Source organism: Anoplophora glabripennis, unplaced genomic scaffold (genome assembly GCF_000390285.2).
Source record: "Anoplophora glabripennis isolate ALB-LARVAE unplaced genomic scaffold, Agla_2.0 scaffold152, whole genome shotgun sequence".
Classification (NCBI taxonomy): Eukaryota; Metazoa; Arthropoda; class Insecta; order Coleoptera; family Cerambycidae; genus Anoplophora; species Anoplophora glabripennis.
The window spans coordinates 602,358-630,077 of NW_019416497.1; the positions used below are offsets into that span (position 1 = coordinate 602,358).

The following is a 27,720-nucleotide window of genomic DNA, read 5'->3' on the forward strand; positions in this document are numbered from 1 at the left end:
TAAGGACCCAGAAGGATGTCACCGATGATCCCGGCCCAAACATTTATTGGAAATTCCACCTGAAAGTGGTTAATACGCCTCGCATGAGGTATTTCTTCTGCGTAATGGTGAATAAAATTCGGCTGGTGAAATTTGGATCGCGTGCCGATGCTCCTTAAATAAAGGGGCGAAATTGAAGTCTTCTCTCAAAATGGTATAGTAAAAGCTGCTGATGCCATTAATTGTACTTGGTACCCCAAATTCCACTGTCAAACGGCGAGTACTGATAATTGGATCTTCAGCGACCCTATTTAAAACCTGTCCCTCAACTGCTGCATTTCGTACTTGAGGACAACCCACACAGTCAACGGCTCAAACACCAAATTGCCCAGTCTCCCGCAAACTCTTTTCAATACATGTAAATCGGTAATCTGGAACCCGTCGATTTGGGTATCGCGCCGCGTAGACGCGTACACTCCCACCCAAGTTGTCTTCGCAAAATCCTAAGACTGATCAGTCGGTCATCTCTTCATTAGAAAACGCCATTCGAAATGAATTAATTAACAATTTATTTATTATAAAATTACATCATCGGTTACTACGATAGTAGTAATTGTAGTGAGTAGTTTTTGTACTTGAGTAGTAGTGATGATGATTGTCTAAATTAAAAAAAAAAATGTTGCGTAAAAACTATGAATGCTACAAGATTTTACCAAGAGCACGAAAATCTCGAAAAAAGACTGATGCATCAATAAAAATAAAATGAATTAATTCCAGCGACCAAATAAAAAGTTCTGGTAATTCTTGTACCAAGACACTCAAGAATTTACCACCAACCCAAGGCAGATGGACGCGGTTGCTTCATCAAAACATGAGTTTTACTTAGGAACAGTTCACAGCAAGTTTCATTAAAATCCATCGTAATTTTTTTTTCAAGAACTTGGACAGTCGATAGCAGAGGAGCCAGATATTTTTTCTTAATGGAAGTTAGATCAAATCGTCTTCTTTTGTGCCAAAGAATATCGCAGTACCTTTTTGATCATGTGTTTATGGGACACCCTGTATATTTCTTCCTTCCCTATCTTTGCATTAAAATCTCCAATTATCATTTTGACATCGTATCTTGAAATTTTATTATAGACTTCTTCAATTCTCTCATAAAATTTCTCTCGGACAATGTACATTAATAATACTTATTTTCCTGTATTTACTTCTCATTCTTAATTTGCATAGTCTATTTGAAATGGGCAGAAATTCTACTATTTCCGATTTTAATTTTTTTTGTCACCAAAAACCCTGTTCCAAATATCCTATTATCTGCTCCACTGCTAAAGTATATGTAATTTCCTATTTCTTGGGTAAAATTTCCTTTTTGTTTAGTTTCTTGGATAGCCAAAATATATATCGCGTAGTTGCTCATTATTTGAGTCAGTCTAATAAGTGCGCCTTCCGCGCAAGTGTCTCGGAAATTCCATGTAGCCACATATATTTTTCCATCCTTATTTTTCTTTACAAAATGTATATAAAATTAAAAATAATTTTAAATTGCACAACCAAACGGAAATTTTAGGTGAAGCGGTGCGTCACTTGCGTCTTGCGTCACCTGGCGAGCCGTCGCTGCATTTTTTCAATTTTATTCAGCTTAGATACTGCAGTATAAGAACCCCTGGTTCGATCGAAAAAAGAAAAATAAACGTAGTTGTGGCCAAAAATATGTGATCGTCATAAAGGATCTCTACGTTGTATCTATTTTTTTATAGACCGGAAGGCGCTGGCTACTAACTTTTTTGAGGGGATGTATGGTTTAATTTTATAAAACAAAAGCAGAGTAAATACACTTACTTTATTATTTACATACAACAGTCTTCAAATTAAACATGTGACAAATAGAAAGAACAACAAAAACATTTACAACCATTGAACATAAAATGAGAGTGCCAGGCTCACCTAGAGCTCTTGCGGGGAAAGAGCATGGCAGAGAAACCCACGATCGGTGCTCTAACTACCCAAATATAAATACAAAACAACCGCTAACCAAAGGCATAAATTAAGATCCTTTGCTAATGATAATTAAGACTGAACTTATTTAATTTCTCAATAAATGTCATCTCACTCAAATTAGACAAACACCCTTCCAAGTAAAACTGAAGAGGTTTGGTGTTAGTTAGCCGGCAGAGCCGAAAGGTAATAATAACAACAATAATAACAATAACAACAATAATAACAACAATAATAATAGGTAAGGTACTGGAGTCCCATACGGGAGGCAATCCAGCTATAGTTGAGATTTCGGAAGATCCTTCATAACACTGGAGTCCCATACGGGAGGCAATCGAGCTTAATCCAGATTCGTTCCGCACGGGCGAAAATGTTAGTAAACTCANTTCCCATATTTATTTAGCCATACCCATATACAGGCCTGGTCGCTCAGTTAAAGAATGCGCGCGAGCAAACGGCACACAAACACAGCCGCACTGGGCAACGGGACATAAATTTCAGTTGTTGACAAATTGCCTAGCAGTGCAGTGCACAATGCGGAATTTGGTTAATTCAGGGAATTTTAATTTATTATAGGCACCTTCTATTAATCATTCATATTACAATTGCGAAAAGGAGAAATAAGAGGGATATTTTGTAGAGCCGGTTGTTGATGAAACAGATTTAGAATTTATAAATAAAGATTTACATGTTCAATGTCAGCGTCTCATTTTAAATATTTATGATTGTTTAAAAAAAGGAAAAAATGAAAAATCTGATGAAATTATAAACAGAATTCACATATTATGTAAAGTTTCATTGTCCACAATTTTTCGTGTTATTAAACAGTGTTATAGATCATTGCATGAAAAGGAAACGAAAACAAAAATTTAAAAATATCGATGACATGACTAGACGTAATTTGACGGACAATTTATAAATTATTTTTTACCTTTAGCAGAAAACTTTTTAGGGACACCTATGAAACTCATAAAATTTTATTGCTAGGCGTTTTTATACATGTTTAACTGACTTTGAAAAAACTACTCAAAGATTATCCATATTATACATACATACCACAAATAATATCAGAGAAGAAATATTGTATTAGTGCTTCGTTTGAAAAAAAAATATATTTTTTTCACTCCATTGACAAAAAATTATTCTAAACATTGGAAAAGAAATTCTCACCAAATTTCATCTCTTACTTTTAATTTTGAGTACCCGCTGTTTGATTTTAAAAATTTCCCATTCATTTTACACGTAAACCTACAATTTTTTAATTATCTATGCAAGCATTGCATAGCTGCAATTCACTTTATTTTATTGCCCATAGGCGATAGTTATAGGGGAACCTTTGTTCTTTGAAACCTGAACTGTACTAAAAAATCTTAAGAGGGCTCTATAGCAAATAGGCAACCAGCAGTACATTTTTATAGATTTTTTTACACAGTTTGTCTAAATATGAATTAATGCACAAATAACAGACTTTCCCCCATTTTAACGCAGATTTTCTATAGAATGCACTTAGTTTGAAACTCAAATAACTTATTGGTATAAAGAAATTTGTAATTTACAATGCCGCTTGTTCAAAAGCGGCAAATTACAAATTTCTGTACAACAAAAAGTAATTTGAGTTTCAAACTAAGTCCATTCTATAGAAAATCTGCGTTAAAATGGGGGGAAAGTCTGTGCATTGATTCATATTTAGACAAACTATAGAATAAAATCTATAAAAATGTATTGCTGGTTGGCTATTTGCTATAGAGCCCTCCTAAAATAAATTTTTATCGATTTTTTCATTTTTCTCATAAATAATTAGACTTACAGCAAAAACGTAGGTACATGATATTTTTATAAAAATGTCATTTACGTTTTTGCTGTAAGTCTAATCATTTATAAGAAAAATGCAAAAATCGATAGAAATTAAGATTTTTTAGCAATGAAATTGTTGAAGTCACATAGATCCTACCATGGGCACTTTCAAAGAACAAAGATTCCCCTAGAATTATCGCCTAAGGATAATAAAATAACGTGAAATGCAACTGAGATATAAATATATAATAGATATAGAAAATTTAAAAAAAGACGTAGGTTTACGTGTTAAATAAATAGGAAAATTTTAAAATCAAATAACGAGTACTAAGATTCAAAATTAAGAGCTGAAATTTGGCGATAATTATTTTCCAATGTTTAGAACAATATTTCGTCAATGAAACAAAAAAGAAAAGAAATGTACGTTTCAAACAAAGCATCCTAGTGTATATATATTCTAAACAGCGGTAGAATTTACTGTTAAATAAGGTTGTTTCATTTGGTGAGATTCAACATAAAATATTACACAAATATAGTTTTTGTAAAATAAAATCAATAAATATCAAAATTGCTTCTTTTATAACATAATTTGTATGTTCTGAATGGGAGACAACTGTGCGAAATTAGCGATGTTACACTAACTCTGACAAAATTCTACTTTTTATATGAATAAGGAAGAATAAGTTCTTTAGACGGTACGTTAAAGAAATTTTTAAATATCTTCTTAAAAAGGTCTATGGCCTGTTTCCTCTCTTGTCTATCCGTCAATAGTCAACTATGTTCTATTATTCACACACATTAGCTTATAAAATTAATGTCCAATTGTTCAGACGGTTTTCGAGACAATCGTTGCGGTTTGCGGTAAACCAGTTTTGAAAATCATTCTATACTATAGTGGGAAATGCTATATTTTATTTAAAGCCTATTTGCATAAATATGCATTTCTTATTTCCAATTTAATATTCGTTATTTGTGTATTGCAATCTGATTTTTAGATTAATTGTTAACATGATCATTATGCTTTTCCTATGTAAACCAGTGAAGTGTTCTCTTTTGTGTTTTGAGCTGTCGGATCCCTGTTCTAAATTAATTACTTGTGTGCTTATCCATTTCTGTTGTGTACAAGTGGATGGAAAGATTAATACAAATTCAGCTTGACAGGTTGTTGACTAAACGCATTAACTAACGGTTTAAGTACCTTATTTTCAATATTAATTAGGATTAGCGTTTATTTGTTAAATTTATTTACGTGTATTAACATATTTTCTTTTAAATAATTGAATTTTAAATTCTATGTTTTAACTTGCTGAAATTTATTTTCGAATAGTTTGTGATTTGTGATAAGATTACAGCATAATTTTATTTTAATTATTTTTCTTGCTCTAAACAGTTTTGTTGCACATTACTGGACAAACTCTCAATGGCCTCATTGAGCATATCGTTAAGTTCATATTAAGAAAGTATACAACATAGTTGATGTACAAAACAATCTTCTTTAAACAATATCACCCTTACAATAATTAATGTATGCGGAGGGTGGGAAAACGCATGGGAGCCATATTGTGACGTCATATAACTCGATAGCGACTAGCCCACATGCTTAACTGGTTTCCATATACATCGTCTCTAAAATCGCCTAATGAACATTTTTTCGGATAAACTTTGCTTAATTCCTATCCCTACCCTTGATGATTTTTTATTTATTTATTTATTTTTTCATGAAGCTATTAGGAATTTTCTTTGTTCTGTTGTTGTTGTTCCTAAAATTGTCGCAGTTCTGAAATATTTACTTTCGGATATTTGAAAGTTACCCATCTCCGCTCGCTAGGTTGAAAAATATATTCTCAAATGTTAATCCTCTATGAATAGAGCAGCTTTCGTATAAAACATCTAAGTTTGCCGGTCGCACTTAAATTTTGCCTACAGGATCATTTTCAGCTCGTCAAAATACGTCGAATATCATGTTCAGATATTATGTAGAATAAAATCAATTTTGAACTATGATTGAGCGGTTTTTGGGTCCATTTTCACCTCAAATATAGATTTTACAATATTCTAGCTGGTCGTGTATAAATTCTAACTACGGTATCGTTATCATCTCATCAAAAGAACGATATATGTAAATGTGTTATTTATAATAATACTCGTATTTAAGATAAACAAATGGTTAGAACAAATACCAAACGCAAAATGGAGCACAAAGGGATAAGTGCCATGCATGTAATAGGTAAACTGTAATAAATTATTTACTAAAATTAACCCTTATACAAACTTTTCCTTTCCCTTTCTGTAACACCACGACAAATTAAATGTTCATTGGGCAATACATTAATGAACAGAGTCATGTGTGACCATAAACGTGCCCTCTTTTTAGCTTCTACATAAGCCCTGCCTCCAAATTTATTGGCGAGAGGGAAGAAATTACAAAAACTGCCTTGTCATTCTCAATATATTCTCCTATATCGCATAAGGAGGGTTTCGCTGGATCCCTTTTATTCGAAAAAAGATGAAGGGTCACATCTGCGACTTTAGTATTACCGAAATTTGATTAAGTGGCGGTGTATTTCAATATGCGAGGTAAGAACGAAACGCTTTTTTAACGGATAGTAATATTTTAAATTTCATTTATTTGTATTTGTATTTGTATTAAAACTTGGTATACTTTTAAATAAAAAACGTACTCATGTTTAAAATTAGCAGATTGCATTTGGGAGGAAAAAATTAATCGTATCAGTAGTGGAAATTTCTTTAACTAAAATCGTATTAAAATTTTTTTCGGTACATTTGGTTCTCTACATGAATTTCCTACGTCCCTGTATTACATACGGGCTGGGTTTAAGGCATCAATCAATCGTTGTTGGTGAAAACGTGACTTTGAGCCCTGCAGCTAAACGAATGTAGATCAGCTGTATTTGTAAAGGGTAAGAACGTTGATTTGGGTGTGTGATTGATACCAGTCGACTTTCGAACATCCCCCAGTTAATGGGGTATTCCAGGATTCTCCCTTTCGTGAACTGAACTGTAGTTGGGGGGCTCCGTCTCCCGCACAAGTCATCGAGTTCTGGACCACTTGAGAACGATTTCTTATACCATCAATACATTCCATTAATAACATTATTAGACATTTCTAATTTGGTTTTCAAATACTTTTTCAACTTTTCAACTTTTGCAGGTACATTAATAAATTGTTGCCGAACTATCTTGAAAACGGCTGATTTTGACATTTTTAAGCAGACTTTTGATGAAGTTGAAAATAAACCTATTATGTTTTTTAAGCAGATTTTTGAAGAAGTTGAAAATAAACTTGTTATGTTGGAAAATCAAGTGAAAAACACCTCCCACTCTCGCCTAAACTATCCTTCTGAATGATATTCGAATTTTATTTTAACACTATCAAAATTTACGCAAATATTTAAAGTCGTTTTGGAAAACTTTATGAAAACAACATTTTGTTAACAACTGTGGCGAAATACAATTCAACTTTAAGGGACTATAGCTCTCTCATAAGCTATTTTAAAGGGTATGTTCAAAGGAACTTTTTCTCTTATTTTCATGAGTAGTTTCCAGTTGTGGAAGTTTATTACACTATTTTTGACATTCTGTATACTGTAAATATTATTTTTGTGCATAGTTATCAGTAAAAAATTTTTGTAACGTGGAACGAGCTTTTGTATTCTGTGTTCGTAGAACTCTCTGTCCTGTTCGCGAAGTCACTTGTTATAGTCAGTTTTATTTTATGAATACTTTCAAAATGCCTTTCTCCCAAGAAATACTTAGAAGAAGAAAAAATAAATTGAGAATTACTTGTTAAATGCGATCTACATATTAATAATCTCTCATATGAAATGCTGAAACAATTCCTGAACCTCCGCAGGGACAAGTGGACTCTTAATCAACATTTACCAGTGTTCGTTTAAAATAGCACGTGATAACTTTTTTGATAAAAGTTTGACAACTCAGTACACGCTTGGCTGCGGAGATTGATTTTGGATGACCCTCATAGCTGTCATCTTTCCCGATTTATCTTTCATTTGTGTACAACTTTATTCGGTAGACTAAAAAAAGAAGGGATGAATTCTGAAGCATATTTAAGATGTTTACGACTTCAGTCTAATTGAATTTTATATGGCTAAATTTCCATAACAATACTTTGTCTTCAGGGGAAATAATTATTTATGGATATACTCGTATAATGGAAAAATAAAATATATGTTGGTTGCAGACAATTCTGTTAACTGTGAGATACTAAACTACTACTACTACTACTATCAAAATAAGTATTAGAGTGTCTCAAGATAGTGAACGCTGTTAACAGCTATGTTTTATATGTTTTATTTGCCTGAGATCTCGGTTAATCTTACTAATCCAGCAAAAAGCATTTAGAATAACTGAGATTAGCTGAGATCTTGAGTAAATAAAACGTAGCTAATACGAGCAGAATTCTTGTATCTAGGATAGCCGCACTATTTTTAACGGAATCTTTGTAGGTCATTGAAGATATTGATTTTGGTGAATCTAACAATCTGGCTTCGTTCATTCAGTATTTAAGACAACCACAGTTATACAATAAATTATCTGTTTTAAGTGGGAAATATGATTTCATAATGCGCCGTGGGATTAATTTGATGATATAATTAAACATATCCTTGGTACTTGTAGGACTGTACAAATTTTCGAGTTTTGAAAATCACGAAATTTAATTAGCTCCTCGATTAGCTCTGAATAATGCCAATCAACTTTGTCTCGACTTTAAGTAGGAAAAATAGACTACAGTGTGTTACAATGAATTACAAGAAATATATTTAATTTATGAGAACTTATTTGTTATGTCATAATAAAAAAGGACTATATGCATATAATCAACCCTTTCATGTAAATGACACATTATTTTCTTGAGCTAGATTTTCAAAATTGCTTCCTCGATTTCGTTGTCGTGTCTTAATCATCCTGTTGCACTTTATTTGGGGATAATTCAAGTCGGAAATAGTATGTATATAATTTCAGATTCACGATTAATTAAGTCTGTTTAATGTGAAAGGACGTTGGCATAATCGTATTTGCATGGAAAAGTGTATAATTATCCTGTTTCACGCACATTTCACATATAGCGATGTGATGAAGCACAATTAAATTATGGATTAGAATACCATTACGCATATTACCCCGAAATCCGGAACTGAAGTACGAAAAGTAAAAGTTCATTTTCAAGTTATTTTCCTGTCACGCCGATGATATATTTAAACGGATTTAATCTGCTCCCACTATAGTAAATAGACTATCAATATGTACATTGTTTTTAATTTTACCGTAGAAATGGAAGTTGTTATGGACAACGGGAGTTAAGTGAGGTAACTTACCTCCCTAGGGAAAAAAGCGATTTCGAGTTATAAATGCATATTTTATGAACAAATAAATAGAGGTATTTGATGAACATTACATTTAGTAACATTTATAAAGTCTGGATAATTATCCCTCTCTCCTTTACTAATTGTCACATTTTTCTCAAAATGATTTGACCGCTCCATTTCAGTCACCAGGGGCTCAATATTATCTGACTGATCCATTAAAACAGCATGATGCGACGTACTACTAGAACCAGGAGTTGAAGTGTCATTGTAAAGAATCCTGTTGGCTATTTCATTTTTGTTACTTAAACTATCAGCAACATAACTTTCTGCAATTGTGGTTGATTTCCACCCACCATGTCTCTTGATTGCTAATACATCAACTCGTCTATTAACCAGTAACGTTGCCGACGTTCTTCGGAATGAATGACTTGTATATGTTTCAGGATGTTCTAGTTTCAATAACTGTGCAATCTTATTAGGAATCATAGGAAGGGTATTCTACCTGCTTGATAGCGCATAAAAAAGCGTGAAATTTCAGTTTTAATTTCCAATCTAATCTTGATAATTTCTTGGAAATTTCTAGGTGAGAAACAGAACCCAATCATCGAAATTTTTTAAATTGACGTTGTCCAAAGTAAGTTTGCATAACTCATCAGAACGCTATGCTCCTGCAATGCCTAAGGCCGTCAGAGCCTTCATTAGCAAATATGAAAACGTTTAACTTTTTAAGTATAAGTAATAGCCGTCATTCTTACGTTTCAAAAATGCTCTCAGCTTGGGATATTTTGATATATCCACGTTTAATCATTGGGTATTCATTCCACAAACACCGGTGACTTCTCCATGAAATATGCTAGCTGTGACATTTCAGAAACACCAGTATTTTTGTTTTGGCACCATTCTTTGAAATTTCTATATGTTCGCACTTCCGACTTCTCGGGCAATAAAAATTCGCAGGCAGTATTTGCTGCACCTTCTACTTGAAAATCACTCATTTAGAAATCATAATTCAAAGCCAGCAAAATTGCAACTTTTATGTAGCTTTGTTTATAAACATCTTAGAAACAACAAAATACAAACAACCAAGGCGACTTTACAAAATTTCGAATGTCAAAATGAATTGATTAAGAAATGTCAAAAAATAAAACCTAATCTTTATTTCATGAACCGTAAAGAACTGTAGGAGCAGATAAAATGTTATACACCACGCAGCAGTTAAGTATAATTTATCAGTCTCGGACTCTATTGCCAGCCCTCGCTCCGCTCGGGCGCAAAATCATCCTTGACTGGTAAATAATAGTTCCTTTATGGTGTAAATAACTATTAATTAATAAACGATTCTATCTAATGTTGAATTTATCATTTTTGAACAACTCGTTTCAATTCCCACGGAATTTAATTGGGTGTTTTATTACTTTTCAGCCATTCTTGACTTTCCATTACCTTTAATGAATTTCATGTAATCATTTCCACCTCGGGTCAACATTGAACAAAGTACCTCCCTCGGTTAACGCATTCATCTCTTCCCCTTTATGGCATTTTCCAAGTAATTCTTGCCTTTACATTGCCTAAATGGACCTAATTTTCATTGAGAGTTTGATGAGTCAGTGGCTTGGATGTAAATTGGGTTGGGAATATTGGTTTTAACAAAAGTTACCAACCAGAAGAAAGATTACACGGAAAAAGTTAAACTACGCATCAAAGAATACTATATAGACAATTAGACTAATAGTGCAGTACTTGCATTACTGATTAATATACAGGGTGTCTCGTTCATGTTTCAAAAAAATTTGTGTGCAAGTTCGTCATGGAAAAGTCCTGTTTTTCGTGATACAGTGTGTTGAAGTTGTTACTTTCCAAATGGTTTTCCTTAATTATCTTTAAAAAATAATTATATAAAAATAATATTTATATTAGTCAATTTATACATAATTTCTGGAACTAAATTATCTAAATAGATTATGTGAATGAGAAAAGATGAATTAGACTTTTTAAAGCCGTAAGCATCATGGATTTTTTTAAATTCTCACTTTTATGTCAACAGGATATCCCTTCAGTTTAGTGTTTTGAATATATCAGTCTCTTGTGACAAAAGGTAATACCCATTATTTTCTAGAAGTTGTTAGTCATCTTCATCCATGTCCATTGCGCATTTTCATCACGTTTGCAGAATTGCAGACAAGTACTGGTACATTTGGGCGTTGATTCATATGATTTTGATACAGCGTGATGGTCTGAGTGAGAATCTTTGTTTGTGTATAGTGCTGCTCTTTAAATTAACGTTGATGGAATAAAATGCATAGGTCTAGGTATGTATATTTAAATTTAAAAAGACGAATAATATAACACCATTATAACCTATCGAACTTTGTTCATGGAATTAACATTCACAATTCCACGATATAATTAACATAATTTAAATTATGTCAAATATTATTTACATTACATTTTTTTTATTGTAATTGCAAAATTATGAATGTAAAAGCTTTTTGAATGGTTTACGGTATTTCCAAAGTTAAGTGAAACCGATGGATTTGATTTTAAGTAACCGTAGCTATTTATACATTTGTGAATATTGTTCTGTACCAGACGGTGCAGGGTATTAACCTTTAAAAGTATTATTAATTGTTATTGACGTAATGACTTTATTGATTTTGTAGAATGTATACGGTATGAAACATATTTTATACACGTTAAAAAGTAGAAGGTCTTATTTACCCCTACAAATCATGTACGTAATAGGTGCGTTAAATGAAACAAATCGATATTGTTAGAATTGCTCGCCGATCACAATTACTTTTTTTATCAAATTGAAATTGAATCGAACTAAAATTAAAATTAATAATTCGTGATTAAATCCAACCGTTCTTTTTCTGCCAAAAACAAAACAGTAGTAATACATACAGGGTGGCCAAATGAAAACGAAATAGAGCCATTTTCAGGAACTGCATCAAGATTGTAGAAAAACGCTCAGACCAGTCAATTTTAGATTAAAGGGGGACATTCTTTGCTGGTATTTTTGACTCCGCCACTTTCACCCCCCAAGCAAGGGTAAGCATCACCTCAAAATATTTGAATGGCATTGGGGGTTGAGTAATATTTCTTTTGAAAGCTCTTACAATCCTCTTTACAGCAGACTTTAAGTTTTATAATTCCGCCCAATACTTATTAAGAGTTTTGATTTTAAAGTCAGTCATTCGAATTAAGTACGCCAATGGTATAAATTTAGTATTTCTTGCGTTACATTGTTTTTCAGCAATTTGTTATCACTTTTGTAAAAAAACATAATTGTAAAAATCAGAAATGAATGCTATACACACACAATGAACGTAAAATTAGTGGATTCCAAATTATTTTCTAGTATTATTTGGAACCGTTGGTTGGTAGATTATTTAATTGTGTTTTTTAAAATTAAACACTATGGTTTATTCCATTGCGGAAAGGGTAGATATCATTTCGCTTTACTTTATGAACAATAAATGTGCGAATAGAACAGCTCAGCTATTTAATGAACAACATCAAGATCGACATGTCAGGAGGAAGTATGTTCTAGAGTTAGTAAAAAAATTTCAAGAGACAGGGAACGTAGCCAATAAAAAACGAGAAATTGAAAAACCTATAGTTAATGAAGCTAGTGAAGTTGCAGTTTTGGGACAAGTTCATCTTGATCCTACATTAAGTACGAGGCAGCTGGCATCTGTGTCTGGGATCAATCGAACTAGCATACAAACCATTTTGAAGAAGAATAAATTCCATCCATACAAAATACATTTAGTCCAGGAACTTCATGAGGATGATTATGACCGCCGTTTGCAATTTTGCGAAATAATGAGTGAGCGAGCAGGGAACGATCCACAGTTCCTTTTTAACATCTGTTTTTCTGATGAATGCAGTTTTTTCTTGAACGGGACGGTAAATCGTCACAATTGCCGCTATTGGTCCGATTCAAACCCAAGAGTTTTTCACGAGGTGCATACACAGCAACCGGAAAAATTAAATGTATGGGCTGGAATTTTCGGTGACCGGCTGGTGGGTCCTTTTTTTCTACCTGGTAATTTGACTGGCCAAATGTATTTGCAATTACTGGAAGACGCTATTGACCCTGCCTTGACTGATATTATTGAAAATGTTCCAGAGTATGATGAAGATCATTTGATTTTTCAACAGGACGGTGCTCCTCCGCATTATGCGTTAATTGTCCGTCAGTATTTGGACCAACGTTTTCTACGGAATTGGATTGGGAGAAGAGGCAGCATTGAGTGGCCTCCACGATCACCGGATTTATCGCCCCTTGATTTCTTTTTGTGGGGATACCTAAAAAGTAAAATCTATAAAACACAGCCAGCGTCGCTGGAAGATTTGCGTCAAAGAATCGTCGACGAATGCCGTCGAATCACTCCGGAAATGCTTCGGAATGTGCGCGAACGTTTCGAACAAAATCTTTATTCTTGTATGGAAGCGGGCGGTCATCAGTTTGAACATTTAATCAACTAAGTAGTAAGTAAGCAACTAAACATAATTTAAATTTTAAAATGTAAATTTTTTTCAAAGTATTGGGCGGAATTATAAAATTTAAAGTCTGTTGTAAAGAGAATTGTAAGAGCTTTCAAAAGAAATATTACTCAACCCCCAATGCCATTTAAATATTTTGGGGTGATGCTTACCCTTGCTTGGGGGTGAAAGTGGCGGAGTCAAAACACCAGCAAAAAATGTCCCCCTTTAATCTAAAATCGACGGGTTTGAGCGTTTTTCTTGACGCAGTTCCTGAAAATGGCTCTGTTTCGATTTCATTTGGCCACCCTGTTTGTACCTGCCTGCGCCTGCACTTGCAATAACTTGCGTATAACTTAGACACTAACAAGTATCTCTGGTTATTGATTTAAAAAAAAAGATACCGTCTAAAATTTGATGAACATTTAGTATTTTTCGAGGCAGTTTTTTTACTGTAAAATAATTTTAATTTTAATTAAATTGTGTAGCAAGAAGTTAACACTTCAATATTAAATGTATGTACTATAAAATATAATGATTTTCGCTATTTTTGATATTCATAATTTTTTTGAAGTACAATACTGGACGATACTGAATTTTATACAATATTAAACATACCTACAATACTAAATAAATTTTTTATATTGAATTTATAGTTGAACCCCCAGTCCGCCTATGGTTAATGTCGATTTGAAATACGTTTTTTTTTTAGTTTATTTTCTCGTATGAAAATTTCGTAGATTAGTAGAATATTAAATAAACTTGAATTATACAGGGTGTAACAATAATTGGGAGTCATATTTATACAGAGGCTACCTTTGGTCTTTAGAAATACGTATCAATAGTTTATTTTTTCAAATCCCGTCGTGAGAACTTCATTTTCTTCTTAACCTTTTTTAGTAATTTTCATACCCCGCCGCTGGACAAGCTAGTGTGACCTCAAACAACGGCGCGCGTTAGAAGCAACCCATGCGCAGTTGGGAGCTGGGCTAAGCATTGTTGTCAAATCTCATAATTTAAACAAAATGTTAGATATTAAAAAGCAAATTTCTACACAACCCTTGAGTAAAAAAATGGTAACACATAATTGTTTTTAAAAACTTGAAACGATTTAAAAAATATATTTCATATCAATCAGATTTGTAGTTTTATTTATTTTAAAACATAAATTAGTTTTATTTACAATTAGTAACATAACTACATACCAGTATTGGTTAATACTTAATAAATCATCACCTTTTTTTTAATGTTCGGCACTTCGTCCACATTGACATTAAAAAATACGGTGACTTTAAAATAACACGTCCTTATCATATTAAAGCAATCTATTTTCACTAAATTATTTAACATTTTAGTTTCGCTGTTAATTAAAAATACACATATATATTTACTATTAGTAATGTATCTACGTATCAATAGTTAACATTAAATAAATCATCTATTTTTTTTTTCTAGAAGCTATAGAATTTTCATTTTAATGTTCGGCGCTTCGACCACAGTGATATCAAAAAAATATGGTGACTAAAATAACACGTCGCTGAGTTATATAAAAACAATTTGATTTACTAAATTATTTTCCATTGTAACTTCCCATAATGTAGGTTGACTTAAAAATAATTTTCAACGCTGATAGTGTACCTACTAATACGTAAATTAAAAAAAAATAAAGCGCAGTTTATAGAATTAACTCGACTATTTATTTGATTAAAGATTTAAATTAATAATTTCAGATTCGTATTCAGAGGAACACGTACCATTACCCCTAAAAAACTGATCCTTACTTAAAGCTATACCCTGTGTTGTGTGTAATTATTTTATTTATGATAGTTTTATTTATCACACACTTCAGTTATAGTTAACGTGTATCTATAATTATTATTTTTCGAATAACGAAGTGGCTTTTTTAATTAAGTTTTGACAGTTTACGTTTGTTTTTGGCTGCTTTTTTTCGGGGCTAGTTTTGCTGCATGAAAAGATTTTTTTTTTAATAAATAATCCCTTGCGCCAAAAGGATAAATTGAGTTTTGCCTAACCAGAAATTCAAGTCAATTTCAGTTTTTGAAAGCGTTAACTGTGTAATGTTTTGTAATGAGTACCTACTATATATTGAAAAATTATCTATTTTCTGATCAGGCAAAACTAAATTTATAAAATCAGCCACACACATCCTGTCTTCTGTACTTTGTAAGGCCAGAATCTTTGTTAATAAAAACTTAGTTCCCGCAAAAATAAAAAGTATCCTGCGATGCGGCTCCTGTGAGATTTGCAATACAAATTAATGTGCAAGACTGAAAACCGACGCCCCGGGGGCTCGAGCGATCGCGTGACTTGCATACTAGATTTGCCCTCTGATTAGCTGGCGCCAAGCTTCAGTCATATTCATACAAACGGCGCCAAGAAAACTCATTGGGAAATGAAAATAGAAAATTATACGTATATGTAGGTTATGCGCCACGAAGGATCAAATAATCATTCGTATATAGTTTCAGAGAAAGGACTTATACAGGATGTGTTCCTTTTTCTTTCGACAAGAAAACATTAATTTAAATGAGAAATTTTGTATTGTTCAATATTACATATTACATTCAATGCTATATCTTGGAACCGTTTACGTGGTACATTTTTGCTATAAAAAAATTGAACAAAAATCATCAAAAATATTTGGTTTTGTATTGGCCGAGTTGAAAGTTTTCTGGAATAAAATATCGAAATATATTATTTAGTAGCCACTTGTGCTAAGAAAATTGCCGCTCAACTCAAATATATGTTTCTAAGTAGACTCTAAAAGTGTGCAAATTTGAAAACTACACCTTCATGAAAATTGTAAGAGACATGTCTGCTACGATTTTATTATAATATATTGTATTTACGAAATACGCCGATTATTTTTTTTAATAGATTCTACCGTAACTTCTTTGCCTTTGAACATAGTAAAAAAAAGTAAAATATGATTTATTCCCATCCTAGCAGCAATCTGATATATACCTCCACACAGGCCTAATAATAAATTTTTCAATTGATTTGTGCAAATACATAGGAAAAACTTTTTTGCTGCAACAATTGAAAAATAGTCTCATTAGGACTTGTAAAATTTGTAAAAGTGCAATATAAAGTCGTAAACACTAAACTATGAAATATGAAAATATTAGCTGTAATTTTTTCCCTTGCTAGAACTATATTGAAAATTTAATTAAAAAAGTATTAACAGAATTTCATAGTTAAATTAAATGCATATGTGTTTAGAATTTTGACTTCAAAAGTCTACTGGCCTTCAGTGGTACCTATATGGTGTACACCAATAATAAATTAATTCCCACAAATAATTCAAATGCTACAGCTAAAATCAGTTTTAATGAAAATTAAAAAAATAGCTTGCCTAAAACTATCGTTACAGTCATGAATAAGTATAATCACATTTTACTAAATATCTTCCATATACCACTAATGAGGTATCTACATAATTAGTTTTTACAAAACGATCAGACTGAAAAATATTTCTTTATTTTACAAGATTTTTCTTGGAGAGTTCGATGAACTCATCCTACGAAAATTGTCTCGCATCCTCTTCCTCTCAGAATAGAATATCCATTGGAGTAATAAAATATAAATTGCTGTCTGCATGGAACTTAAAGGGAACATATAATAATAAAACAAAATAATAGCACTATCCTATAACAGTCCTATAATACAATAAAATTGATAGTTAATAGGAAAACTACATACGTCTAATAAACAAACAATAACTCAAATTTTCATCTATCACTTTCCTTATGTATACAGTGTGTTCATATTAGGATAGGAGTACGAGACCTAGAATTTATTATTTGTTTAGAAAGAATGTTTTCGTTTTTGCATAAGGTTATAAAATATTGGACTTTGGATTTTTAGGTGACATTCTGGTATATAAGCCATGCCTACTGAGATTATTATTTTACCATATTTTCTTATTGATAATTTGATTGTGTCAGGATTTCTAGACTTTTCTTTAAACAATTTCAAATGGTATTTTGTGGTATCTAAACGTAATTAAATTTTGTGGTAAAGTAATTTAAAAAAAACAGATTTTGCTATTTCGGAAAAAGAAATTTTTAGAAAATCAACCTAATATGAATAATAAATTCATGACCACTGCTCACCTATTTACGAGGTATGTCTTACTAATATTTAACACACCCAGAAGTAGAAAATCGCTCTATTTTACTGTAGATTACTTTGATAATCTTTTCTTTCATGATTAATATCAGGAGCATTTTGACAATTTATTAAAAAACAGAAAATATCAAACCATGAATCGTCAGTAATACTTTCATGTTTTGCTGTGTCAAATATGTTATTAGACTACGAAATACTTGCTATATTACAATATTTTTATATCCTTAATTGTATCAAATATAATAACCTCAGTGAAATATTTCACGTGAAATATCCATGTAAAACTATTACGTATTAATGTTCCCTTGGTATATCTTACCCTTCTCCGACGACATATAATTCTCCTCCTCACTGGTAGGCACATAGAATTATATATGAGAGTTTTCAAAATGTGAAAGTTAAGTGGATGTTACCGTAGTATGTGTCCCCAAGGACTATACAAAACGTAATTCGAGGATATTTATGACAGGTGGATAATGTTAAAAAATAATGTCTCCTTAAATGATAGAGGCAGTAACTGGTACGTTCTTTGTTTTTATCCTGTTGCCGGCATGTTTTGTGGGTATAATATATTTATTTTCAGATAAATTATTTAATAGCATTTAAAAAGAGGATTGTTAATTTATTTGTGCGAATATATTTTTTAACGTTACATATTCATGTCTTCTTAATATGATTACCACATATTAGTGTCCATACTTAAATGTGAATGTTCTATTATTATTTAGTAGGTAGGTACCTACATAAGTAATTTCCTCTGATTTTTCCTTAATGATTTTCTTATTATTTACTTGCTGAAAGAAAAAAGATAAAATAGGTGGTAGAAATAGGTGATATCTAACAAAAAGTTGCCAATAAATAAATATTGAATGTAAATGACTTTCGATGGTTATAATAGTTCAAGGATTACTAAAAATAAGTATTTTATTGCTGATGCTCAGAGTAATCAATCTACCTATTTAGTTCCTAAATGGCTAATATAGAAGACAATTTAATAATACTGTCATATATATTGATTTTTTTTCTTTCATTGCACATCCAGTTCAATTTTAGAATTTTATGATAAAGTTCTAAAGATGATTAACAAATGTTTTCCGTGATACAGAACAAAACATTATTATTTGTATAGGCTTTGTCTTATGTAACAGTACTGTTTAAAAAAATATATATGTATTAATATTATTTATAATTTCTAAATACTTATTAACATTAACCTTTTCATTAGTTTCAGATATAACAATATAACAAAATGTCATCTGTAAAAGTAGCTGTGAGAGTAAGGCCCTTCAACAATAGAGAACGTTCTCGGGATTGCAAATGTATAATACAAATGAGTGGAAACACTACAGGTAATTTTACATATATTTGTTTATAAATTACATTGCTTTATTATTTAATTAATTTTTGTGTAAAGGGGAATAACTTGTATCTGTTACCATAATGTATCTATTTTTATCATTCAATCTACATTTACCGTTAAAATACATAAAAAACTTCAGTAAAAGATAAGGAAAAGGGTCGTTTGATTTAAATCACATCTTTATAATTACACAGAGTGTTTTTTAAGTTTACGTCATAATTTGAGGAGACTGTTCATTGGATTATTTTAAACCAAAAATCCTTAACGAACCAAGGATATAAAGTCATTGGTTTTTTAGGATACAAGCTATGAAAATAAAAAATATATTTATAACATTTATTCCAGTACCCCTGGAAAATTGCTATGCAATGCCTACTAGCATAAAGCATTGCTTTGTGCATAGAGAAACCTACTATTCATGACTTGTTTTCGCAGGAGGCCTATAGTCCGCGGAGTAGTTGTTTCTTGTTATATCATTAGTTAATAAATACCTTTGAACATTGGACGTATATTGATGAAACATGGGCTAATGAGATAATTAATTAAAGTCAAAAATTAAGTTCCTGTACAAGTGTATCAACCAATGGTGGACATAGGTACTAGGATACATTCTCAAAGAATGTTTAATTCCTAATTGTGTTGCTATGAAAGGTCTTTCATATTATTCAAAAAATGAATCATTTTTGAGTTATTCTTCTTTAAATTTTGAAATGGTAAAATATTTCAGAAACTATTTGTTGTATAATAAAACTATATAAGAATAAAACTTTAACTAAAACAGATAATTAAACATTTCTACAACAATGATTTTTGTAGACTTTTGATTGCTTTGTATTTAAAATTGTATTTTGAACAAAAATTTCTTCAATATGTATATAGGGTGTAAATGATAAGTTTAGCCAAACTTTAATGGCGTATTCTACCAATGAAAATAATTAAGTTTTGCCCTATAAAATTTTTTTATGGGACGCTTTTCCCTACGGAGATATAGGGTGTTAAAAGTTTAAAATATTTATATTATTTTTCTTTTAATTTCACTGGCAAAAAATAACATTTTGAACATTTCTTGCGTTGTTGTGTAGTGTTTTCAAATCTCTCAAAAATATTAGGTATTGAATTTATTGTTACACATTTAGCAATCAATAGAAAATGGTAAATAGCAACGTGGGTACTTAAATATCTTCTTATTTGATTTCCCAATAATCTGAAGACCAGTAAATTTTACAAATACTTTACATGAATACTTTATTGACACAAATTGATTGTACATTTTAAAAACATTTAAAATTATTTAAAAAACCAATGGCGTACGATTATTTTTTTTTTTTTCAAAAAAAATCCCCAACTCCGCCAATAACTACGCCACTGAAGTATATTTTGGAATAAGATATCCATGAAAAAATAGTCCCCATTAAAAAAATGTCATTCTTCAAATTTTATCACTCAATCTTTTTTGCCAGTGAAGTTACAGGAAAAATAATATAAATTCTTAAAACATTTAACACCCTGTATCTCCATAGGGAAGCGTCCTATCCAAAATTTTTATAGTGCGAAACTTGATCATTTTCATCGGTAGAATACGCCAATAAAGTTGGCTAAACTTATCATTTACACCAAAATTATTATAGCGCGTTTTTCAAATAAAATACATACCTATTTTCCTAGAAAGTCTATTATAAATTAAATGTCTTATCAAATTTTTAAAATGCTCAGTAGTATCGAATATATCTTAATGGTAGTATTCTCCTGTATATTCACCACTGGTTGACAAATTAGTGAATTTTTGCCTTTAATTAGGTAAATTATACAGACCAACAAAATTTTACTTTTTTTTTGGAAGCAGAAACTTGAATATATATTTCCGAAGGAGTTAGGTGCTCTGAATCCGAATCTGGCAGCAGAATTGCTCTATCACGTCAGGTTTTTGAGATATCCTAACCTAAAAGTGCAAAAAACACTGTTTTTCGTCATATTTGAGGTTATGTAGTAATGCCATCTATTCTTTTTCAAAAAACTAATACATTGAATCTAAAAGTACAAGGCTCCCTCCTTCGAATGCCGTTGAGTTTGCTCAAATATCTTTTTTTTTTTTGTTGAGATATCACATGTTGAAATTTCTAAGTTTATCAGTTTCTTAATATGCGAAAATCTACTAAGGATCCCTTAGACGTCAAACAGTTGATTGCAGTTCAGAAACTTCATACTCAGAAACCTTCAATACATACGAACTCAAACTCACAAACTCCAAATCCACAAACCCACAAACCCCAAACCCACAATCCCTAAACCCACAAACCCCAATCCCACAAAACCCGAACCTACAAACTCCAAGCTTACAAACCCCAAGCCCACCAACTCCAAACCCACAAACCGTATGGGTATGAAGTTTCTGAATTGCAATCGACTGCTTGATGTCTAAGGGATCCTTAGTAGATTTTCGCATATTAAGAAACTGAGAAACTTAAAAATTTCAACATGTGATATCTCAACGAAAAAAAAAAAATATTTGAGCAAACTCAACGGCATTCGAAGGAGGGAGCCTTGTACTTTTAGATTCAATGTATTAGTTTTTCGAAAAACAATAGATCACATTACTACATAACCTCAAATATGACGAAAAACAGTGTTTTTTGCACTTTTAGGTTAGGATATCTCAACAACCTGACGTGATAGAGCAATTCTGCGGCCAGATTCGGATTCAGCGTACCAAAATCCTTCGGGAATGTATATTAGTGTGTTCTGCTTCTTGACCCTTGTTGACCTGTGTTATTAGCCCAATTTTCATAGATCCGCTTCATAAACATCTCCTGAGATATTTGAACAAATGTGTTTTTTTTAAACTTCAACACCCTGTGTGGGTGAGATGTTACCTACCAAGTGATCTTAGCGTTTATTAGATATCACAGTTGTAATTCAGTGCTTGTAGGGGCTTTAGTCCGCAGAGTAGTAGTTCTACAATATCATTAGTTATAAATTCCATGTATCTTTTGATAACCAGTCATTTAAACCCTTGGTTCAATAAAGCTATTTGGTCTCAGATGAATCAATGAATAATGATTTTTAACATGGATGTGAGTAAATATTATTTATCACTGACAATAAGCACTATAACTTTTAACATGTATATTTCCATGTCTTGCAGCAATCACAAACCCAAAAGCAGAACCTAACACAAAAGATGCTCAAAAAAGTTTCAACTTTGACTATTCCTATTGGTCACATGAAGTAAGTTAGCAAACGCCTATAGATATTTTGTAACTTTACACTGTTTTAGGAAGACGACCCAAATTTTTCCTCACAAATCGTAGTATATAGGGATATAGGTGAGGAAATGTTACAACATTCCTTCGACGGGTACAACGTCTGTATATTTGCTTATGGGCAAACCGGAGCCGGAAAGTCATACACCATGATGGGAAAACAAGAAGATGGACAAGAAGGGATAATCCCCCAAGTTTGCAAAGACTTATTTAACAAAATACGTAACAATAGTTCTCCAGATATTAAGTATTCGGTAGAAGTTAGTTATATGGAAATATACTGTGAAAGAGTTAGGGATCTATTGAATCCGAAAAATAAGGGTAATCTACGAGTGAGAGAACACCCGCTTTTGGGTCCGTATGTAGAAGACTTGAGTAAATTAGCAGTTACAAGTTATCAGGACATACATGACCTTATTGACGAAGGCAATAAAGCTAGAACTGTCGCAGCTACTAATATGAATGAAACCAGTTCTAGATCACATGCTGTTTTTACTATATTTTTTACACAACAAAGGTAAGCAATCTTGATGAAACAGATGAGCCTTATACATAGTTTTAAATTGTTTAGGTAGGCATTTTGTCAATATTTACAATATTTTAGGATTGACGAAGCAACACAATTATGTACGGAAAAAGTGTCTAAAATATCACTGGTAGATCTCGCAGGATCTGAGAGGGCAGATTCGACAGGAGCCAAAGGGACGAGGTTAAAAGAGGGTGCGAACATTAATAAAAGTCTTACAACTCTCGGAAAAGTTATATCTGCATTAGCCGAAATAGTAAGTATAGATCTAGACATAGAAATTTTAATTATCAATATTAACTTCATCCATTCTTCATTCCTTGCTTCCCTTGCAGTCTGTAAGTATAAATTCGGAAATGTTAAAATACCATGGCAGAGTTAACTTTGTTTTTTTATTTGTAGGCGTCTAAAAGTAAAAAATCCAAAAAAGCAGATTTCATCCCATATAGAGATTCCGTTTTAACGTGGCTTCTTAGAGAAAACCTTGGTGGAAATAGTAAAACTGCTATGATAGCAGCGATATCACCTGCAGATATTAACTACGATGAAACATTATCGACTTTGAGGTAAAAATTTCTATGCACGGAAATAAAATGTGATTAAAACTTTCTGCTACGTCCAGGTATGCTGATCGAGCTAAGCAAATTGTATGTAAAGCTATCGTCAATGAAGATGCTAATGCCAAACTCATTAGAGAACTTAAAGAAGAGATTCAGAAACTCAGGGAGTTACTTAAACAGGAAGGAATTGACGTTCATGAGGGTAAGCAGTTAGTTTTCTGTAACCTACTAAATATTTTGCAGTATATGGCGTTAATAGTTCAGTGTAAAAAACTATGTTACCTACACCTACTCAGGAACAATGTAAAATTAATACTTGTTAAAATAACTAATTATCTACAGTACGTCTACAGATTATTGCCAGGAAAGGAGAACTTTTCTTGATTTAAAAATTTGCTTGCCACTAAATATAATTTCAAAAAAGTTTTTTCTCTCTTGATGTAGTCCGTGAGCACACTAAGTATACCTACCTTTGTGTCTAAATATTTTAAATTGTTTCTGAGCAGACAGTAACTATATTGTGTAATATACCAAGTAACGTTTCTTAAAATCTGGTGGCTGATGTAATTTTAAACTTGGTTTTACCGCTACTCAGGGCCTGATGGTAAAGTTATTTATGAGAAAAAGGAGCCTCCTAGTAAGTATCTGCTTGAACAACAACAATGGCTTCTGGCACCCGTTACGTACAGCCTGAATGTCAGCCACCCTGTATCTTTGCCACAGTTCTGTGTCGATCATTGCTTTTTTTGTTTTTACGCAGGATTATCATTTTATATGGTCTTGACGAAACATAACCAAACTTATGTCATTAGTCCATCTCATTAGTAGTAAAATTAAATATTTTAATTAAAGTGTAATTTATAGAAAACCCACCTATACTTTACTCTATCCAGTTTATTGTAAAAAGTTGTTAATTAAAAGATGATGTTAAGTTTATTTAAAAATTGGGCAAAGAATTTTTTTTCATAGTATGAAAAATAAATATTGTACATAGATAAAGAAACATCACAAATGTAGACTTATCGGTGTTGGATTAGAATAGATGAACAAAAAAGATTTTAGGTAGAAGATATTGTAAAAGGTCTATTATTTCGGTGTGCTTGTTTCTCTGCATCATATAGCATGTCACGTGTACAAGCATACGTTTAAATCAAAATTAATTTATAAGAGGTCGTATAATCTATTAATATAGATTAATCATCATCTTTCTTGCCTCTATAAATCATGCAAAAAAGTTTCTGAAAGGTTTTTAAATAATTTAGGCTATTCAATTAAAATTAGCACATTTGTGTTTCATGTGCACAGAAAGTACATTTTAATGTTCATTGTACTGTATTTACATTTAACAATTTTTGGCCTATGAAACTGTTTAAGATTGAGAATTATTAAATTTCACTACTTTTATGCCACCTTTATATGTGGAACAATATGGCAATACATTTATCAATTTTTAATACAATAAATTATTCAATAGATTGGTCAATTTATTGGTCATACTTAAGGCTACCAACTTTTAGGACCAACAAACCATAAATCATATTAAACATGATCTAATATGGTGGCGGTAGTTTAACATGACTGCAGTAATAAACACCTGCTTTTACTTATTTAAATATTTAAAATAGAAAAAAGTGTCAAAATTGTAGAATGGATGCTATTAAATCAGTAATAAATATCACGAAAATTAGCCAGTAAATTAGAGTCAGTTCTATTGACTATGCCAATTTATTTAAGCTACAAAATTTGACAAAATTTATCGGTTACATGTACATGTACCAATCTAACTTGACCAATTTCTTGCTCGCTTTAGTGGGTTTAACTGGTAAATATAAAAACGGTTTAAATTAATCATTTTAATTTTTAAAATAAAAATTAACAGTAAATCGCCAATTCTTATGACTTATGTGAGATTAACGCAACTGCAATTACAAACACTTGTTTGCAACATATTCTGGGAGTAAACACAGATCTTGAAATTCTAAAACGTGACTAAATTGTTACTGTCGAATAAATATAGTCACAAAAATATGCCAAAATTGATTAATAAATTATATAACCTATTCTATCTTCTCCAATTTCTTGATCAATTTATTGATACCAAAAAATGTCTCATAATGTCAATCTTTTTTATGCAAAATGTGTTATGGGTATGGTAATTTACTCGAGATGCGTTTAGAGAGTTTTTCTTCAAACAGTGAGTAAAGTAAATTAACTAGAACGCGTTGTGGGTAAACTATATGTCGCCCACAATGCGAAATAAGTATTCAGCTGCTTTGCGCTTTACCGGGAATGCATTTTGAATAAAATAGTGAGTACAAAAAATAATAAAGCATACATTTAAAAGTAGGTATCATAGAATATATAATATATATATGTTATTATATCATAAACGAAAATACGCAAAAGAAATTTAAAAAACCAACATTATTTGTTTTTATGGGAGTTGTTTTTGAATTACATTTTATATTTAATTTTATGCAAGCATCTTGAAGAATTACGAGAACCACAATAACGTGAAAATTCACTAGCACTTGCTTACTGAGTATATCTTACCACTAGTGTCTCGTTAAAACTAATAACAAGCAGACCACTTGCAACACGTAAAACATAATAGCTAGATTGTGACGTGGGCAAAAGAAATGCTCCACAAAGCAAAACAAAAGCGAGGGAACCCTTATTTCCCATTGTGAATGGCATACCTTAACCACAACTCATTCTGGTTAATTTGCTTTACTCACTGTTCGAAGAAAAAGTCTCTAAACGCATCGTGGGCAAATTACCATACTTTTCGGGTAATGAGCGATTTTGGCTATTGCGAATAACATATATAACTTGGACAATTTCTTAATCGACTGATTGGATCAAAAATTGGGAACCGTAAAACATATTTAAGAGACCTCTAGGTCGATAAAAAAATTAAAATTTGTTAGTTTATATACTAGATGATTAATTTTTGTATCAATCAATAATAGAATTTATTAAAAAATAAATTAACATCACAACATTGGTACTGCAAAGAACAAAGTGAATTGCCAGAATATATATAAAAAAATAAATAAGTTAATAAAACTGATATTATCCAGAGCATACAGCAGGTTTAAAAAACAAAAGAACTAATACTTTTATACAAACTGAATTCCAGTGAACTTTTTTTAATGTGATAATATCTCGATATTAAGTTCATATTAAAGTAATTCATTCCCTTTGTTTGATTTTGTCCTCAAAAATTGTGAATGCAGAAGCTTAAGCTTTGTTAAGTATTATAAAATTGGCAAATCATCATTATTTCTAAATTTGTAATGTATTTCTACCTTTATCAGCTTCAAGCATTTTTTAAAATTAATAAAAGTATTCATAATTTTTTCGCTGCAGTAGATTGTTTTAAAATTGTCTATTTTTATAGGGGTGCAAGATACCAATATTGTTGCTAGAAATAATAAAGAAAACGAAAGATGTAGGACACAATCAACTACTATAGCTGAAGAGGCCGTCGATCAGCTTCAGGCTAGTGAAAAACTTATAGCAGGTACATTATTTATTACTCATTCAGTTGCAAATCAGTATATTTTTATTCCATAGAATTAAATGAAACATGGGAAGAGAAACTGAAGAAAACGGAAGCTATAAGGATTCAAAGAGAAGCCGTATTCGCCGAAATGGGAGTGGCGGTCAAAGAAGATGGAAACACTGTCGGCGTTTTTTCACCAAAGTGTACGCCCCATCTTGTTAATTTAAACGAAGACCCATTCATGTCAGAATGTTTGATATATTATATTAAGGTGAGGAAAAAATTACTACCTTTTTACTTTAAAAGTATTAACTAAATGAAATTAATTCTAAACATTTTTGTAAATTCTCATAGAATTCATAATTTGTTTTAATTTTTTATCATTTTGTGCAAAAAAATAAATGATATAAATTCTATTGACAAACAATTGCAGCTTATGATAGGTCAAACAAAATATTGAAGTTGACATTTTGTTGTGGTTAAACCAGTGTATTATTGTATTGTAGATTTAGACTCGAGTAACTAGTTGTCACCACTGGCTGTTGTTGACACTGCCATCTAAGCTGCAGAATAAGATTCTGCAAAATTACCCGTATAAATAATGAAAATTCTTAAATTTATGTCCATTAATACATATGTAGTTATTCCCACTTTAATTTAATTTGGAGTAATTCTGATAAAACATTATTTATAAATAACATATCTACAGTGTGGTCCATTAAAAAAATAAGCTTTAAGTCTTCA

The 27,720-nt window shown here is 31.5% G+C and overlaps 1 protein-coding gene across 1 annotated transcript in view; it reads left to right on the top strand.

The window, feature by feature from the left end:
* Positions 1 to 27,720, top strand: part of LOC108908069 (kinesin-like protein unc-104) — a 115,604-nt gene that overhangs the window by 57,081 nt on the left and 30,803 nt on the right. The window contains exons 2-10 of the mRNA XM_018711981.1: positions 18,988 to 19,111; positions 22,265 to 22,347; positions 22,397 to 22,899; positions 22,987 to 23,164; positions 23,311 to 23,474; positions 23,531 to 23,670; positions 24,064 to 24,105; positions 26,872 to 26,994; positions 27,048 to 27,247. Coding sequence (XP_018567497.1) covers positions 19,012 to 19,111; positions 22,265 to 22,347; positions 22,397 to 22,899; positions 22,987 to 23,164; positions 23,311 to 23,474; positions 23,531 to 23,670; positions 24,064 to 24,105; positions 26,872 to 26,994; positions 27,048 to 27,247 — 1,533 coding nt within the window. The 5' untranslated portion in view covers positions 18,988 to 19,011. The remainder of the gene's footprint in view (positions 1 to 18,987; positions 19,112 to 22,264; positions 22,348 to 22,396; positions 22,900 to 22,986; positions 23,165 to 23,310; positions 23,475 to 23,530; positions 23,671 to 24,063; positions 24,106 to 26,871; positions 26,995 to 27,047; positions 27,248 to 27,720) is intronic.